General features: G+C 43.7%; 1 protein-coding gene across 1 annotated transcript in view; it reads right to left on the reverse strand.

The window, feature by feature from the left end:
- Nucleotides 1-297: 297 nt before the first annotated feature.
- Nucleotides 298-17,574, reverse strand: part of SLC38A4 (solute carrier family 38 member 4) — a 38,479-nt gene continuing 21,202 nt past the window's right edge. The window contains 5 exon segments of the mRNA XM_015409773.1: nt 298-525; nt 1,296-1,393; nt 4,683-4,827; nt 10,893-11,017; nt 16,943-17,043. Coding sequence (XP_015265259.1) covers nt 298-525; nt 1,296-1,393; nt 4,683-4,827; nt 10,893-11,017; nt 16,943-17,043 — 697 coding nt within the window.

The raw sequence follows: 17,574 nt of genomic DNA on the forward strand, positions 1-17,574 counted from the left end.
ATAAACATTCCGGCCTCACACTCTCAGCTTTAAAAGGTACTAGGATACCTCTCAAACTTCTGCATTGCCTTCCAGTATTCTAGAAATGGTGGTTATCAAAATAATAACAGTAACAGTTGTGAGCACTGTGTACACTGTGAACTCTGTGCCTCTCTCAGCACACATTTTTTGTAATTCTCTCCTGGCCCAGAAAAGCATGGCACAGGCTTTGATACATAAATAATTCACCCTTATAAAAGGGTGCTTTAATGTTCCATAGGTTCCTAGTAGCATTACTAGTAAAGTCTTTGGAATCTTCTAGTTATTGACTAGAAGTACTGTCCCCATCTGTATGGTCAAAAGTCTTTTTCTCTGTCTGTGGGGATGGTGGTAGTTGACCATTTCGAGCAGGAATAGACAGGCCCCTTTCTCTTCTCCTCCAGATTAATGGGGTTTGGAACTTGTAGAATTATACACCCAGTCCAGCACAATGAGGGTCATACTCCCAATCATAAAGATGATGCCGACAATGAGGAACATCAAAGCCTGAGAAGGGGAAAACAAAAAACAAAAACCCCAGATGAATACAGAAAGCGGAAAATAGGGATGGGCACGAACCAGGAAAATGCGGTTTGTTTCAGTTCGTGGTTCATGGCGTGCCCAGTTTGTGAGCCACAACCTGTCATGAACTTTTAGATGGCAAATGAACTGGTTCAGTTTGTGATGTGGTAGAACAGCACCCTGGTGCACTAGAGACACCAAACTCACAGGGGATCTCCAGCTGACCGGATTGGATTTATAGGGTCCGCGTTATGGCTCGGTGCTCCCAGGAAAGTGCTTTCCAGGGATATGGCAGGCACAGGTTCAGGAGTGTATAGAATGAACCCTGTGCAAGCTAGAGACCTCAAACTCATTGGGGACCTCCCCCTGATGTTCCTCTACATGCCCTCCAAGTTATGTGCAGATTGGACCTAGGGGGTCTGAGTTATGTCCCCTTCAAAAGATGCCTCCAGGAAAGTGCTTTTTGGGGAAATGTCAGGGGCAGGTTCAAAAGTATACAGAATGGACTCCCTGCAAGCTACACACACCAAACACACAGGGAACCTCACCCTGCCTCTGAAGTTTCATAAGCATTTTGATTGAGCAGAGATACTCTGTCTGGAAATGTATCCATTCATGAACCACCTGAAAGTTCGTGCCTGTTGACCTGTCACGAACTGCCCAAAATTCATCACAAACTTTAGTATGTGAGCTGGTTTGTGCTCATCCCTAGCTGAAAATACTGGAATAAACAAACCCATTGAAAGCCTACTTACTCCAATCTTCTGAGGTGACCTCAAAGGCTCTTTTTTGACAATACGAAGGTAGAAGGCAGCAGGAAGGATAAAAATCAGCATTGTGGCAGCAGAAGCACCTGGGGTGGGAAATGCAAATTGTTATGATGTGGCAAGAGACAATGCTTAGGAACAAAGCAAGTCACTGAGTAGAGATATGTTGATGTACCTCTGTAGCACAATATACTTTTAGGCTCCCAGTAAATTGTATCAACACAATTGGGAACATTGCCTGTCAGGAAAGCACAGGTACATTCTCCTATGAGAAGTAATTGGTACTGTAGTGATTGTCAGTGGCTGCAGTCACACACTAAATAATCCACTTTCAAGGCACTTTCCATCTGGAGTTTTATTGTGTGAACTGGCAAAATCCATTTGGAAAGTGCATTGAAAGTGGATTGAAAATGGATTATTTAGTGTGTGTGACTGCAGCCAGTATCTGTACTAGTTGCTCTGGATTGAGATTCCTTGATACATGGCAGGAAGGGTGATAAAAATGCTGTATATGGATGATTGAAGACCTTCCTATATTTCTGGCACTGATCTAATGCAAATAATATTTGTACTTATCAGAGACTAGTGTGATGTGACATTGTAACCATCCTGTGGTACTCTGATGTGAAACAGATGTCATAGATCAATTATTCAAAGCATACCTTTGTTATTATAAGAATAGAGGCAAGTTTACAGGCCAATAGATTTATTTGCTGACTAGGAATAAGGCCGGTTGTGGAAATAAATACAACGAGCTCTAGAAAGAGGCTCTGGGAGAGTGCCAAGGCCTTGGGAACTCAGCGTCAATGTGCTGTGGCGACCTCAGCAGGGTATAATGACACAGAGTCCACCATTTTCTCCAGAGGAACTGATCGCTGCTACCTGAAGAGCAGTTCTAATTTTCAGTGACTTCCAGCCTTCACCTGGAGATTGACAACAATTGTTACCAGGAAGAAATGGCTGGTTTGGAGGGTGGAGTCTATGGCATTGTACCTGTCTGAGGTCCCACCCCTCCTCAAACCTCACCCTCTCCAGGCCCCACCCCTCAAATCTCCAGGAATTTCCCAACCTGGAGTTGGCAACCCTATCTCCTTCCCAGCCAATAATCAACCTGCCATTATCTGACCCTCTGATTTCAGCTTTGCATCTCCTCTCCCCTCCCTCCTGGAAATCAGTGGTAATTCTGAGTGATTTCCACCCCTCTCCTGAGATTGGCAACAGTGGTTCCCAGAAGGGAATGGCTGGTTGGAAGGGGGAGTCTATGGCATTGTACCTGTCTGAGGTCCTACACCTCCTCAAACCTTACCCTCTCCAGGTTCCATCCCTCAAATCTCCAGGAATTTCCCACATGGAGTTGGCAACCTTATCTCCTTCCCAGCCAATCATCAACCTACCTTTATTTCCCCCTCTCTTTTCAGCTTTCCATTTCCCCCCACACACCTCCAGCCTCTTCCGTGCTCTGAAGCCCTGACTGCCACAGAGTCCACCATTTTCTCCAGGTGAACTGATCTCTGCCATCTGGAGAGGAGTTGTAATTCTGAGTGATCTCCAGCCCTCACCTGGAGATTGGCAACAATGGTTTCCCAGGAGGAAAAGTAGTTTTTCTCTGCAATGGGGACCAAAGCAGCTTACATCATTCTCCTCTCCCCCTTTTGACTTGCACAACAACCCTGTGAGGTAGGTCAGGTTGAAAGTCTGTGACTGGTCCAAAATCACTCACTCAGCTTCTACAGCAAGAACCTGGATTTAGCAGACCCTGCTCTGAAGCACTGACTACTACGCCTAGGGCAGCCAACCTCCAGGTGGAGCCTGAAGATCACCAGGTATCACAACTGAACTCCAGACAACAGATCCCCCCCCCGAGAAAATAACTGCTTTGGAAGGTGGGCTGTATGGCATTCTGTTCAGCTGAGGCCTCTCTTCTTCCCAAACCCTGGCTTCCATAGACTCTACTAGAAAATCTCCAGGAATCTCCACCAAGATAATGGTAACACTCAGCTGGAAGTTGTCCCCCATCCAATCCTGTCATTACAACCATCTGTCTGATAGTTCAACTTCAATGTGTTATCACTACTTCAGAATCAAGGCTGAACTTCTAATCTTTCCCCCAAGCCCCCCTCTCCATGTATGCTCTCCATATCCACTGATAACGTTGTCATACTTCTTGTAGAACAGGAAGGCAGCCTTGGGTTTATCTGTGATTCTTCTTTCTCCTTTGCTCTCCATATTTAGCGCATTTCCAAGTCATTTTGCCTCTTCTTTTACAACACTTCAGAAACAGGCCCCTTTGAGAAAAAACTCTGGCTCATATTCTGGTCATCCCTTGCCTTGATTACCAAGTCTTCTACAGAAGTACTTCAGATGCTTCACCTCTATCCAGAACTCTGTTGCAAAAGCCAGCCATCTCTCATATTTCTACCTATGACCTGGACTCTTCCCACCTTCAGCTAACTAAGGGTCTCCTGCTGCCTCAAATAATTCTTCTCTTTCTCCCCTTACTGCCCATTGTGCTTGGAATGGCCTCCCAGAACACCTGCATGGTGCCACTTCTATAATTTTCTTCACATCTTTTCATCTTGTCTCTCAGACCTGTGGCTCAATCCTATAGTTCCCATCCCCTACTGAAACTAAGTCTGGTATGTATAACTGAAATGAACATATTTTCTTCCTGTGTTTATCTCTGCTTCCATCTCACTCTCTTATGTGTGTTTTTTTCTCCTAGGTCAAATTTTAGATGTTATGTTCCTTAGGAGCAGGGAACTGCATTCCTGTAATCTGTAAATCACCATGCAAATTGAGAGGGAATAAGGAGAGGAGGAAGAAGAATAGACGAGAGTGAAACTCTTCTCCTCGACATCTAGTGTTCTGTGGACAAGGAATGTTTCTGTAGCAAGCACTTGTGCTGGTGAACCCAAGTGGTGTTGTCAAGAAACAGATTCCCTATCTCATCTGCTCTCTGTGAGAACTAGGTCACACATTTGTATGATTTTATTGTACATGAAACTTGACACATTTCATGCCCTCCGTGAGGACTTTTGTTACTGTATTGTGTTCTACTTTACATGTATTTATTTACTTTCTTCGTTTATTCCCTGCCTTTCTCCCAATGAGGATCCAAAGTGGCTTATATCATTTATGTTCTCCTCCATTTTATCCGTACAACAACTCTGTGAGGTGGCTTAGGCTGTGATAGTTAGTGCATGACTGGCCCAAGGTCATTCAGCAGCCTTCCATGGCAGAGTGGGATTACAATAAGGTCACCCAGATCCTAGTGGGACACTGTAACCACTGCACAATACTAGATCTCTCTTTAAAATAAACGATTCTATTTTCATTGAAGACTCAGTAAATTGAGGATTTTTTTTAAAAAGTTACCTATGAATCCAAAGATGTCTCTAATAGTAGGCACAAAAATTACTAAGATGTTGTTAAATGCAAGGATTACTGCAGCAATCAGAAAATGTCTTATCCAACTGAAAGGCCTGTTTGAGAACAAAAGTGTAGAAACTGATGTTCGAATCTGTAAAAAAGTAGAAATGATAGTTCAGCATACTTTGTTTAAGATATACTCTACATACTTTTGCAGCAAGAAATGGTAATTAAAATAAATAAAAATATTTATTATAAAACAAATAAAAATCTTTCTCATTTTCTTCTCTGTGAGAATTCCTCTGGATGATCATTACCTAATTTTATGAATGGTCTGTGTTCTTTTGAGCAGAATATCAAATATTAACAGGAGCATATGAGGTAAATGGACGTATATAGGACATAAACAGAAAATAAGGTGTTCAAGAAACTGTAGTAAAAATGAAGTGTAACATAGAGAAAATCCTGAGCCTCCGCATAAAATACACAGGGAACCTGCCACCTTTGCTGGAAACTCTTTCTAAAATACTTTCAGTAAAAAAAGTGGATTCAGGTGGCCAGCCATGTTGCTTTGAAGCAACAGAACATAGCTCGACTCCAATGGTACCTTTAAGACCAACAAAGTTTAATTCTGGGCATAAGCTTTTGTGTGCATGCATCTGAAGAAGAATTACACCATTCTAAATACATTGAAGTCACTGGACCTAGAAGGGTGTAAGGACTATACTCCAAATCTCTTAACAAACCTACCCAAGCTGAACAGAATTTCTGCAGCTTTCATACTTAATAAGTAGGTAAAAGGTCAACAGCATGTCTGCTTGCCAGCTCCAGATAGTGTTACACCGAAATTCTCTGACTAGTTCAAGAAGTTTTATGTGTAGAATCTCAATGGTCAACAAATTGTTTTGCCAGAATATCAGGGTGTATCCAGAGCCTTTAAACCAATGGGAGCTTTGCTGCTGACTTCAAAAGCATGCAGACAGATCTTCTGAATTCCATTTCCACCCCCATAATCAGATTCTTCCAATGGATTTGACATTGAACTGACTTGCCCCTATGTGGATGATTTGTGCTGCACAACACGGACAGCCACAGACAAGGAAAAGATTGTGGTGAAACGATGTCACCCCGTATATCTTTGTAAGGAGCTTCCACTTTGTGAATGTTGGGTTTACACTCTGTGAATAGGGTTACCATGTCCCCTCCTGGCCGCCAGAAGGGTATGGGGGGGTAGGGTTGCCAGATCCAGGTTGAGAAACTCCTGGAGGTTTGGGGATGGAGCCTGGAGACAATAGGGAACTTAGTGGGGTACAACAGCACAGAGTCCACCCTCCAAATCATCCATTTTCTCCAAGGGAGCTGATCTCTGTAGTCTGAAGATGCGTTGTAGTTCTGGGGGGATCCCCTGGTCCCACCTGGATGCTGGCATCTCTATCTGTGAATTATCAGGGATTAATCTCAAACTGCCTTCACAGTAGTCTGGTCAAAAGAAAAAGCTACTCTCCAATTTCTTTTACTTTCCAAGTTTCAGAGTTTGTGGGAGTAGCCATTCTTATGGTATTAATATGTCCCAAGAGAACAAAGAAGAGCTGGGACAGGTATGGCCTGAGAGCACTTCAGCAGTGGGGACCTCCTGAGTCTTAGAAGCTAATATAATTTTCTAGTCTTTCCCTTCTCTGTCTAGTGAATTTCCAGGGGAATGGGACTGGGGGGCTTGGAGGAACAAGAAGCTTTCCTTTTAAGAGGGGGCAGTTATCGGTTAAAGGAAGAGAAGACATCTAAAGGGCATCTAAAGCATATCTCTCAGATATTAAAGCATTTAAGGGCATCTAAAGCATCTCTCTCTCTCTCTCTAATAGAGAGAGATATATGTTTTAGATGCCCCGCAACACTTTAAACTGGTACAATTAAAGGCGGCACTATATCACGCCAAGCCACCAGTCTGACCACAGCCTAAGAGTAGCAGGTCTCTTACAAATAAATTTCAAATGGAGATTAGAAAGAGAGTGCTAAATTGCAACTTATAATGAAGCTCAAGATAATGCATCCACTTGGATTGAATCAAGACCTAGGTTTCCTGTCTCATTATCAGTGTTGATTTTTCCATGCCTACTACCCCTCTGCATATCACACCTAATCCAATCATGTCTGCTGTTGTCATTCACCTGCTATTGTCATTTGGCATCTGAAATCACTCCACTCTGCAAGATATAAGGATAGATGGACTCACATTCTAGCTGTATCTAAGAAAGCAGAGACTCACAAAAGCTCATACCCTGCCACAAATTTTGTTAGTCTTTAAGGTGCTACTGGACTCTTGCTCTTTTCCATGGCTACAGATAGACTAACATGGCTACCCATCTTGATCTGTCCCTATTTCTAAGCTGGACATAGCATATGAAAAGAGATTTTGAATTTGGAACAAAAGAGTGTGGTTGCAAGACTGTCATGCTACAATGCTTCTAGTGGACTGCTGGTGGCAGCAGAGACTAAACCCTCTTTGAAGGGGAATGGTGAGGTACAGCTGGAGAGGTGAACTCATTGAGGTCTAGCAGCTTGGAACCGGGCCCGGCCAGCAAAGTAAATCCCTTATTCCAACCACATGGATCTCTATCTAATGAGGGGATTCCCCAAATAGTCAGACCATTATGACTTGGAAAATTAACTATAAAGCCACTAAAAATAGCCTTGTGATATTACTCATATTATGGGAGTAGTTAAATTTTTTTATTTAATATTCCATTAAGTATTTAAGATATTTAGTAAAAATAAGTCTTATAATGGGATAAATGATTAAGATAATACCCAGGTTTTAAGGATGGTTTGTAGAAATTTGTTTAATTGTTAAAGATTTAATCTCATTTATTTTTATTAACTATCGCTGAATATTCTGAAATATTTTGTTTCTTATTTCCAAGAGAGAACTTATTCCTGAATACTGTAATAATGATTTTTTTGCTGCATCTATATTTGAACAATGTAATTTTATTAATACAGTTGATTCTATTGTTGTATGCAACTATTCATGATATTTGATAACTTTTGATGAATTTACACTTTTCCCCTTTTGCATCCCACTTGTTTTAAACATAAAAAAATAAAAATTTAAATGGAAAACAAATAGCTTGGTGATGTGAGGAATCTGTCAAGTGGGGAGGGGAACAAAGGGGGGGGGAGGGATTTTCCAGCTAATGCCTGAGAGCCTACAGAATCTTGGACTGCTGACAAGTCGATTTTTCTGTTTCACACAGGAAATCCAATTGTAAGTGATCACTGGTACACTGACATGTGTGAAAACAACTATAGAGAGGAAGACTTTGGAAATGGGGGGAGGATTGATTCCAAATGACTTCCCTCTCCTTGCCCAGTTTGTCTGTACTAACTGGGAGTGTTTTCTGAGGGAATTTGGCAATTTGGGAGTGTCTGGCTTCTATTGGGGTACTGTACACCTGTGGACATATAGTATTACTTTTTGCTGAACATGGCATGATGCCTGAAAGCAGGGAGTGTGAGGGACTTGTGGAACAGAATGCAAGCATCACTCTTTGCAACAGGATAGCCTTTCCAGACCTCGTGCAGCTGTAACTGGAGAAACTCAGTCTGCTGAGAGCTGTTGTACTACATCAGCTGGGAAAGTCTGATGCATACTGTATGGGCTCCATCGACAATACTCGCATTTACCTCTGCATGGCTGTCACTTCCCTGAAGAGAGCACACTTACTGTTATTTTTGCAACATAAGCAGGAACCCTGTAAACCCACTGAAAGCTACTGAACGAATACCACTGAAAGCCAGAACCAAGCAGTATTTTTTCCTTTCCTTGGTGATGACCCTGTACCCTAGCCAGTTTTCCTTGAATATTTTTTTTCTAAAAAAAGATAGAAATGACCACTACCTCAGTTATTCAAGCAGCTGAGGACTCCACAAAATCTCTTATGACCCACCCCCAATACCGGTTTATGAGTCTCATAAGCACAGTCAACACCTTAAAAAGGATATTATAGCTTTGGAAAAAGTGCAGAAAAGGGCAACTCGAATGATAAAAGGGTTGGAACACTTTCCCTATGAGGAAAGGTTAAAGCGCTTAGGGCTCTTTAGCTTGGAGAAACGACGACTGAGGGGTGACATGATTGAGGTTTATAAGATTATGCATGGGAAAGAGCAGGTAGAGAAAGAGCAGGTAGAGAAAGAGCAGGTAGAGAAAGAGGTACTTTTCTCCCTTTCTCACAATACAAGAACTCGTGGGCACTCCATGAAATTGCTGAGTGGTCGGGTTAGAACGGATAAAAGGAAGTACTTCTTCACCCAAAGAGTGATTAACACATGGAATTCACTGCCACAGGAAGTGGTGGCGGCTACAAGCATGGACGGCTTCAAAAGGGAATTAGATAAGCATATGGAGCAAAAGGGAATTAGATAATCATATGGAGCAGAGGTCCATCAGTGGCTATTAGCCACAAGGTATAGATAGGGACTCTGGGGCAAGTGATGCTCTGTCTTCTTGGTGCTTGGGGGGGGTCAACAGTGGGAGGGCTTCTAGTGTCCTGGCCCCACTGGTGGACCTCCTGATGGCACCTGGTATTTCTGGCCACTGTGTGATACAGAGTGTTGGGCTGGATGGGCCTTTGGCCTGATCCAACATTGGCGTCTCTTATGTTCTTATGTTTAATTTTAGATACAGTAAATTTTAGATACAATAAGAAGAAAACCATTTTTACAATAAATAAGCAAACGGTCATTATACAGATAAGAAAAAAAGTTAATATATTTATTTAGTACATTTTTATTCCACCCTTCCTTGAAGGAACACAGGGTGGCATATGTCATTTTTCTCTCCTCCTCCTTTTTATCCTCAGAACAACCCTATGAGGTAGGTTAGACTGACAGAGCATGACTGGCTCAAGGTCACCCAGTGAGCTTCATGACCAAGAAGGGATTTGAACTTCTGCTTCCCAGGTTCCAGTCCAACACTCTAACTACTACACAACACTCGGACCGATTCCATAAAAGCAGTTGTCGCACCCTCGGTCTCCCATTTCCCCTGGTTGTACTGCTCAATTTCCCACTATTTGCTGTGCAGCCGCATTTTGGCCTGCATCTCCCCCCGATTTTCTCCACGTCTTCTTGACAAGAGCCCACAAAATTGAAGGGTCTCCCATCAGGCAAATGGCATCCCTAAAACACATACACACACACACTCACAAGGAAGAGCAAAGAGGAAGGTACGCCCAATGAGAATGACTGTTCCTTTCAATGCAGTCACCTTCCATTGCTGAAATGTTTCAGCATTGGAATGTAATTTTTTAAAATAAAATCACCCCAACCTGCCCACCCATTCTGAGTGGGTTTTGCTGGGGGGGGGGGGGGGGGTTGTAGTGGAAGTCACCAGTGTGGGGCTCAACTAGCGAAGGCAACTGGCATAGTCTATGGCTATTGCCTCCTGTATAGCCAGCAGCTGAGAATGAGCCAAGACTCTGGGAAATTAGCAGGGCAAAAGAGGAAATTTGGCAGCTCTACCTGTTGCTAGAAGGAAGGAGCTCTCAACTCAGGAGACTGAGGCTCATGATACTCCTGTGAGGGAATTTCAACCCACTGTAGGGCCACCATCCACAGTGTAAGCACTACCAACTTAGACAGAGAGATGACTAGTATTATAAATTATGACTACATTTTACCTGCTGACGCTACATTAAAAAAGGGAGGGGGCTTGGATTTCTTCAATGCTAAATCAGGGGTCTGCTATATTTTTAAGCCTGTGGGAACCTTTGGAATTTTGAGAGGGGCTAGTAAGCGTCACCATAAAATGGCTGCCACAGGAGGTGGAGTCAAACAGAATACCTCCCTCCTCACACCTCCTCCTGGGAAGGTGGAAAGACTGAATAGAGAATGGAACTGTGCACTAAGGAAAGCATGTGTATTTGTTTACCAGTCCTCCTGATCCACCAACGGAAAACCCTTTGAATAAAGGCAGACAATTACAAGCTCTGCCTTACAATGGCTCCACCTACTTTCTGAAAAAAACTTGATGGGTGCCAAGGGAAGTGCATGGGAAGTATTATGGCACCCATGGGCACCACACTGGGGAAGCCTGCTCAAACGTATGGCAGGATGAAACGTTGTCAAGTGAATTTTCATGAATGTGTGTATTTGTGTGTGTGTGTGGGAGAGAGAGACAGAGAGAGATTTCAGTAACTTATGAATAGTTTTCTGACTTACAGGGAACAGGACTATTGGCACAGTCAGTGTCACAGCTACAAGCACTGCAAAGCGAACCATCAAGAGCAGAGTGTCAAAAGTGTACACTCTGGTATATGTATGAAGTAGTTCATCTTCAACTTCTCCTACAGAAAAGAAATAAAAAAAATCCTCTTTCAGATAATTCCTCATTTACTGAATATAAATATCCCAAAGGGTAAAAGTGATTGAATAAAGAAGTCATAGTATCATAACAGACAATTACAGTATCATAACAGACAATCATAGTATCATAACAGACAATTACAGGTCTCAGTTTAGATCTAGTGTAGAGATAACACTTGTCAGAACTGGTAATAATTTCTTGCCTTAACCCTGGCTGAGATTCTGGCAGTGCAGTCCTAAACAGAGTTTTCAGTGGATGAAAAAGTATTAACTCTGCTTATGGTTGCACTCAAAATGCACAGTCTTGTCATTGTTGTTGAGAATTGCTTATCACCTTGCAAATGGAGAGGCTGAGTAGATGAGGTAGATGCCACAATCATACTTTGGTTTATGTAGATGTAACAATTAACCGTGGTTCATACAAGCCACGATTGGCCACTCCGGTTGAAAACATGGCTTCGTATCTTGGTTTCAGTTGATTTTTAACTAGAGCTTAAGAACTAAGATGTAATGATTAAACATGGATAAGGAAAACCAACCATGTAGCCTTATGTCTACAGAGTCCAGAGTTTCTTTTCTTTTCTTTTTTTGGCCCCCCAAAGGGGAATTTTTTATTTGCATTTCTATAAAACTACAACAGAAATTGGGGAGGGAGAGTCTACAATCTATAGGAGAAAGTAAAAAGAACCTAACTAAAAACCCAAGAATGGAGGTTTTACAATGCTTAAAACATAGTTGTTACTCTTATACAGTTACTTTCAAACATGAAGAGTGCCTGCCAATCATCGCTTCTGCTGACAAAACCAGCTTATCTGACTGAACAGAGAGTAATTCCAAAGCTATAACACACATAATCACAGCCCTTAAGAAAAAATTAGCATCTCCACGCTTTACTCCCCCCCAGGCAAGATCTTTAAAACCAATGTTCCCTCAGTAAGAACATTACAACACGTTTTTCTTCTTCCGTCTTCGATGTATCTTCTTTCTTCAATTATCTTTTAGTTTTTATAAGTCCGGATCTGTCCATTCGTGATATAAACCAAGTTCCTTTTTTCCAGGGACATCTTCGCTTCCTTAAACATCTTAGATCAAAAGAGTCTTTCCTTTTGTTGCAGTAACAACACGCTCATTGGAGATTCCAACGCAGATCTTATAAAGTTGGGGTAGCGAGCCCTTTACTCCAGAAAACCACTTTTCAATCAGCTTGCCAATCCAGCCACAAAGAACTAAACTTTAGAGTCTCCTTACCATTCATACGTCTCTATGATCAACGCACTGTCCCTTTAAAAGTGTAGCTGCTTTTAATACAGATCCAGGTCGCTTCTCACTTTAGCCACCAGAGGGCCCACGATTCACTTTAAAGACAGAGTCTGTGGTTTGGTCACAACCTAACTTTCCGCTGTCTCCTTTCTGAAGAAAGCATTGATCCCGCCTCCCTCTTCGCCTCTCGTCGCCATCTTTTGGGGATGTTTACATCAGCCGAGAAAGAATGCCAAAGTCCTAAGGTCTGTTTAAACGCTCAGCTTTCTTTTAGAAAAACTCTCAGCTACAGTCCATCACCACAATTTGATCAGTCCCTCCATCCTTGCTTTCGCATTTGCTTAAAACGTCGGGAGATAGGGCGTCCCCTCCCCCCCTCCGTTTATACGCTTATAGTAGAGGGATTTAACTTCTAGGCTTTAGTGTCTTGTTTCAACGGCAACTCACTCATCAATCCTTGAATTGATCCACCAGATCCTAAGACGGCCTCTGGGATCACGCCAGGCAGAGAAAATTGCTAAACCTCCAAATGCTTGTCCCGGTGGTCGCTTCTAATCCAGTACTGGGAATCAGGGCAGGACCGTCAAGGCAGAGAGTAGCTCCCCTGTACTGGCTGCCGGCTGGAGGTAGGGCTCTCCAAAGCCCCCTGGCTAGAAGCCCGTTGTCCATGGGCTTCATGGGGGAGCGTGCACAATCACGCTCCCTCCTAATCCCCAATTCATGGCACACGTCTCTCGGAGGAACCAAGAGATTCTGCCATCGTTTAAAGCGTCAAAACCGGACTACAGAGTCCAGAGTTTCATGCCTGCATCTAGCATTTCTTTCATACTATGTAACAGTAGCCATTAAAGGAATGTTAGAATAACAAGTGGGGCACCTGCAAGAACTTCTGTGGGGCATCTCATTTATCTCCTCCCACTATTTCCTCATTACCTTTCCTGAAAGCTCCCATAGCTTCTACCCTTTACCTGCTTTCTGCTCTCATTCCCACTCATTCTCATTCCTACCTTTATCTGTCTTCAGTCTTCCCTTCTTCGTTTCCCCTGGCAGCCTTTCCCCAGGAAAAGTCTGGCCCAGCTGCATGGTGGGGAAACTTCAAGAACTTGCAGGAGGCACCTCACTTTCCACTGTAACCCCCTCCCCACACAGTTTCCTCTTTCTCTTTTCCTGGCAGCCCCCATATCCTCTCCCTCTTGCCTGCTTCCTTCTCTCCTTCCCACTCATCAGCCAACTTGCCTTTTATCTGCCTCCCATCATCAGCTATATTTATTATTTATTTACTTCATTTACACCCAACCTTTGTCCCCAGTGGGGACTCAAATCACCTTTTATCATTTTCCTCTGCTCCATTTTATCCTCACCTCAACCCTGTGAGGTAGGTTAGGCTGAGTGGCCCAAAGTCACCCAGTGAGCTTCCATATCAGCCTGGGGATTTAACCCAGATCCTAATGTAAAACCCTAACCACTATACCACAATGGCTTTCATGGTGTGGACGGCTCATGCGGAACAGCAGCAGGCCTGTTAAAAAGTAGCAGCTTGGCCTGGGTAGGTCATGTAAGCTGAATGGTAGAAAGTAACTTATGGTTGCCGGCAGGCCTGGCTCTGATGAATCCTTCCTCAAAGGTCAAACTACCCATGAAAAGGGTATTGCCCCTCCTCCTGTCTTTTACTGACAGAAACCAAGGCTTGAAGGTTAGCAATACTATTGTCGTTCCCTAGCAACAGCCATTCAGGCCATTTGTTTCTTAAAGCTACAGGTGCTGCTTCTGTATTTTTCTGGGGGGATTCATTCCTTTATTATTATTATTATTATTATTATTATTATTATTATTATTATTATTAGAGGCGGGACCCATGATACTCATGCGGGGGGGGGAGTATTCCCCACAGCTCCCGGCCTGCAGAAGCAGGAGATGCGGCAGCAGGTGAGCCCAGCCTTCACCCTCCCTCCCCCCCAGTGGCGGTGGCGGCAAAGCCCGCCCGCCAAACTTTCTCCTTCCCCCCTCCCTCCCCAGCAGCGGTGGTGGCGAGCAATGTTCCCTCTAAGCTGTGGTATCTTGTGAGCAAAAACTCTACATTGTGAGCTACTGGCATTAAAGTTGAGAGCAAGCAATTTGGCTACTGCATAAATCAGTTTGCTCTGAAGCCCTCCTTCCTGAGCTAGGACAAAAATATGTGAGCCAGAGGCTAAAAAACTGTGAGCTAGCTCACACTAACTCTCCTTGGCTATTAGATATATAGATGATGATGATGATTTCAATTTACGCCAGGCTCTGGGCAATGTACGAAAGGCAAAATGCCATAAAACCAAAACAAATTTCAAATATCCGTGTACAGTCAATAAGATAAAACCAGAATAAAAGATCCTAAATAGTGATTTAAAATTTTCTGTTCCCATTCTGGGCTGCCTGGCCATTTGGGGTGGGTGGGAGGGAAACAAACAAAATATACATGGGGGGACAGGGAAAGGGTCCCAGCCAGTGCAACCAACCGTTGCTGCCCTCAACCAAAAGCCTGGCAGAACATCTGTCTTACAGGCCCTGTAGAATTGTACAAGGTCCCACAGGGCCCTGGTGTCATTCAGCAGAGAGTTTCACCAGGTTGGGGCCAGGACTGAGAAGGCCCTGGCCTTGACTGAGGACAGCTGGACATTCTTAGGGCCAGGGATCACCAGCAAGTTGTTATCAATAGAGTGCAAAGCTCTCCCAGGAACATAGTGGAGAAGGCGGTCCCGTAGGTACACTTGTCCCAGACCACTCAAAGCTAAAACCTTGAACCTGACCCAGTACTCTACTAGAAGCCAGTGTAGCTGGTACAGCACTCATTGAATATGTGCTGTCCATGATGTTACTGTCAGGACTCATGTTGCCGCATTCTGAACCAGCTGAAATTTCTGGATCAGTCACAAGGATAGGCCAGCATAGAGTGAGTTGCAGTAGTCTAGCCTGAAGGTGGCTGTTGCATGGATTACTGTGGCTAGGTCAGGGCATGACAAGAAAGGAGCCAGTTGCCAGGCTTGGTAGTATGTGTGACTTGGGCCTCCATCGATAGGGAGGTATCCAGGGTCATGCCCAAACTCTAGACGAATGGTGCCAGTGTCAGTGGGGCCCTGTCAAGGGTTGGTAACCTGAACTCCATTCCCGAAGGGGGCCCCCCACCACAGAACCTCCATCTTCGATCGATTCAATCTCAGCCTGCTTTTTTAAAGCTGTTCCAACATGGTCTCCAGTCCCTCAGCCAAATTTGATGGGGCAGTAGTCGGCTGGCCATCCATAACAGATACAGCTGGGTGTCATCAACATATTGATGGCACACAAGCCCAAAACTCCTTGCCAGCTGGGTAAGGGGGTGCATATAGACGTTAAATAACATTGAAGAGAGGAGTGCCCCCTGAAGAACCCCACATAATAAGGGTTACCTAGAGAACACATCCTCACCCAGTGCCACCCTCTGTCCCCGACCTTGGAGAAATGTGGAAAGCCATTGAAAGGCCACCCCAAATACTCCTACATTGGTGAGGTCATGAGTCAGAAGATCATGATTGACTGTGTCAAATGCCAGTGTGAGGTCAAGCAACAACAGCAGCGCCGACCCACCTTGATCCAGCTGTCTACAGAGATCATCTGTGAAGGTGACCAGCACAGTCTCTGTCCCATGACCGGGGCGGAAGCTGAATTGGAATGGATCCAAAACTGATGTGTCATTCAGGAAGCCCTGGAATGGCTCAGCTACTGCTCTCTCAATCACCTTACCCAGAAATAGTAGATTTGAAACTGGGCAGTAATTGGCTGGATCTAAAGGATCCAATGATGGTTTTTTCAAGAGCAGTACAATCACAGCCTCCTTAAGACCATCTGGAAAGATCCCTATCTCCAGGGATCGATTGATAATATCCATTATAGGGCCTCATAGTCTCTCATCGCCAGCCTTAACCAGCCATAAGGGACACGGACCAAGGAGACATGTGGTTGGCTTGACAGCACCCAGGACCCTGTCAACATGAGCAGGCAAGAGCAGACTGAAGGAGTCAAAAACTGAATCTGAAGACAGCCAAGGGGCCTCCAGTTCACATACTGTGCCAACACTGGCAGATAAATCACAGTGGAGCGATAAGACTTTATCCGCAAAAAAGCTCATAATGCCTGAGAGCTAATAGTCGAATTTCTATGTCTATTTTGGTGCCTCTTACATTTTTCTACAAACCTGCCATTTTCCTCAGGTTTGTTGAAAGATCTGTCTTGTCTATCCATAGCCACAATTTCTAGATTTAAGCAGCCACAGATGGGGCCATGTTGAAAATTAGATATACTGACAGGGTAGATCCAGCTCACTTTTCCTCTTCATCTCACCCAATTTGCCACTTTATTGCAGCCCTCATCCCACATGGCTTTTGTCCATGCAGGTCCCGTGATCTCCAGCACCAGCATAGCTTTCTGGGTGGCCGAAGGGGAACTCTTACTCCCTTTTTCAACACAGGAAAAGCTGGTTGGATCTAACCCAATGTCCTTTCACAAAGCTAGCAAAGCATTTTGTAAAGCAGAAGAAAAACTGAACACAATTAGGGGAAATATTTAGTACAAGAAAACAGAAGTATCATAATAATAAAAAAAGAATCCTGAATTTTACAAGAGTTCTAGAGACTCACCATAAAAGGTAAGATAGCCAAACAGGGCAGCTAGTAGATACATGACAAGCATCCCAGTGATGGAGACATTGGAAACATTTTGCATCTGTTTCCGTGATCGGCTGCAGATGAAAATATGAAGAAATAAAATGCAATTAATTTATTATGGATTTTCAGGAAATATATGAAAATAGAACATAGGATGCCTTGTACCCAGGCAGTCCACTGGTCCATCTAGCATTATATTGTCTACTTTGAATGGAAGTTCTTCTCCAGCACCACAAGCCAAGAACAATAAAAACATACACATGAAATTGCCTTTTACTGAGTCAGACTCTTGATCTGTCAAGGTCCGTAGCAGCTCTCTGTGGTGTCAGGAAGAGGTCTTTCACACCACTTACTACCTGATCCTTTTAACTGGAAATGACAGGGATGGAATTTGGGACCTTCTGTGTGCAAACAAAATGCCACTGAACCAGAGCCATATCCACAATAGTCAATCCCAATAGTGGCTACCTGTGATCATTTAACTGGAAATGCTAAGAATTGACCCCGAGTTGTTCTGTGTGCAAAGCAGGTACTCTACAATTAAGCCATAATACTTGCCCCCAAACACAGCCTTTCTATACATCCAGGCTTTCAACAGACTATCA

This window comes from Gekko japonicus, unplaced genomic scaffold (assembly GCF_001447785.1).
Source record: "Gekko japonicus isolate JY-2015 unplaced genomic scaffold, Gekko_japonicus_V1.1 scaffold4, whole genome shotgun sequence".
NCBI classification, from domain to species: domain Eukaryota; kingdom Metazoa; phylum Chordata; class Lepidosauria; order Squamata; family Gekkonidae; genus Gekko; species Gekko japonicus.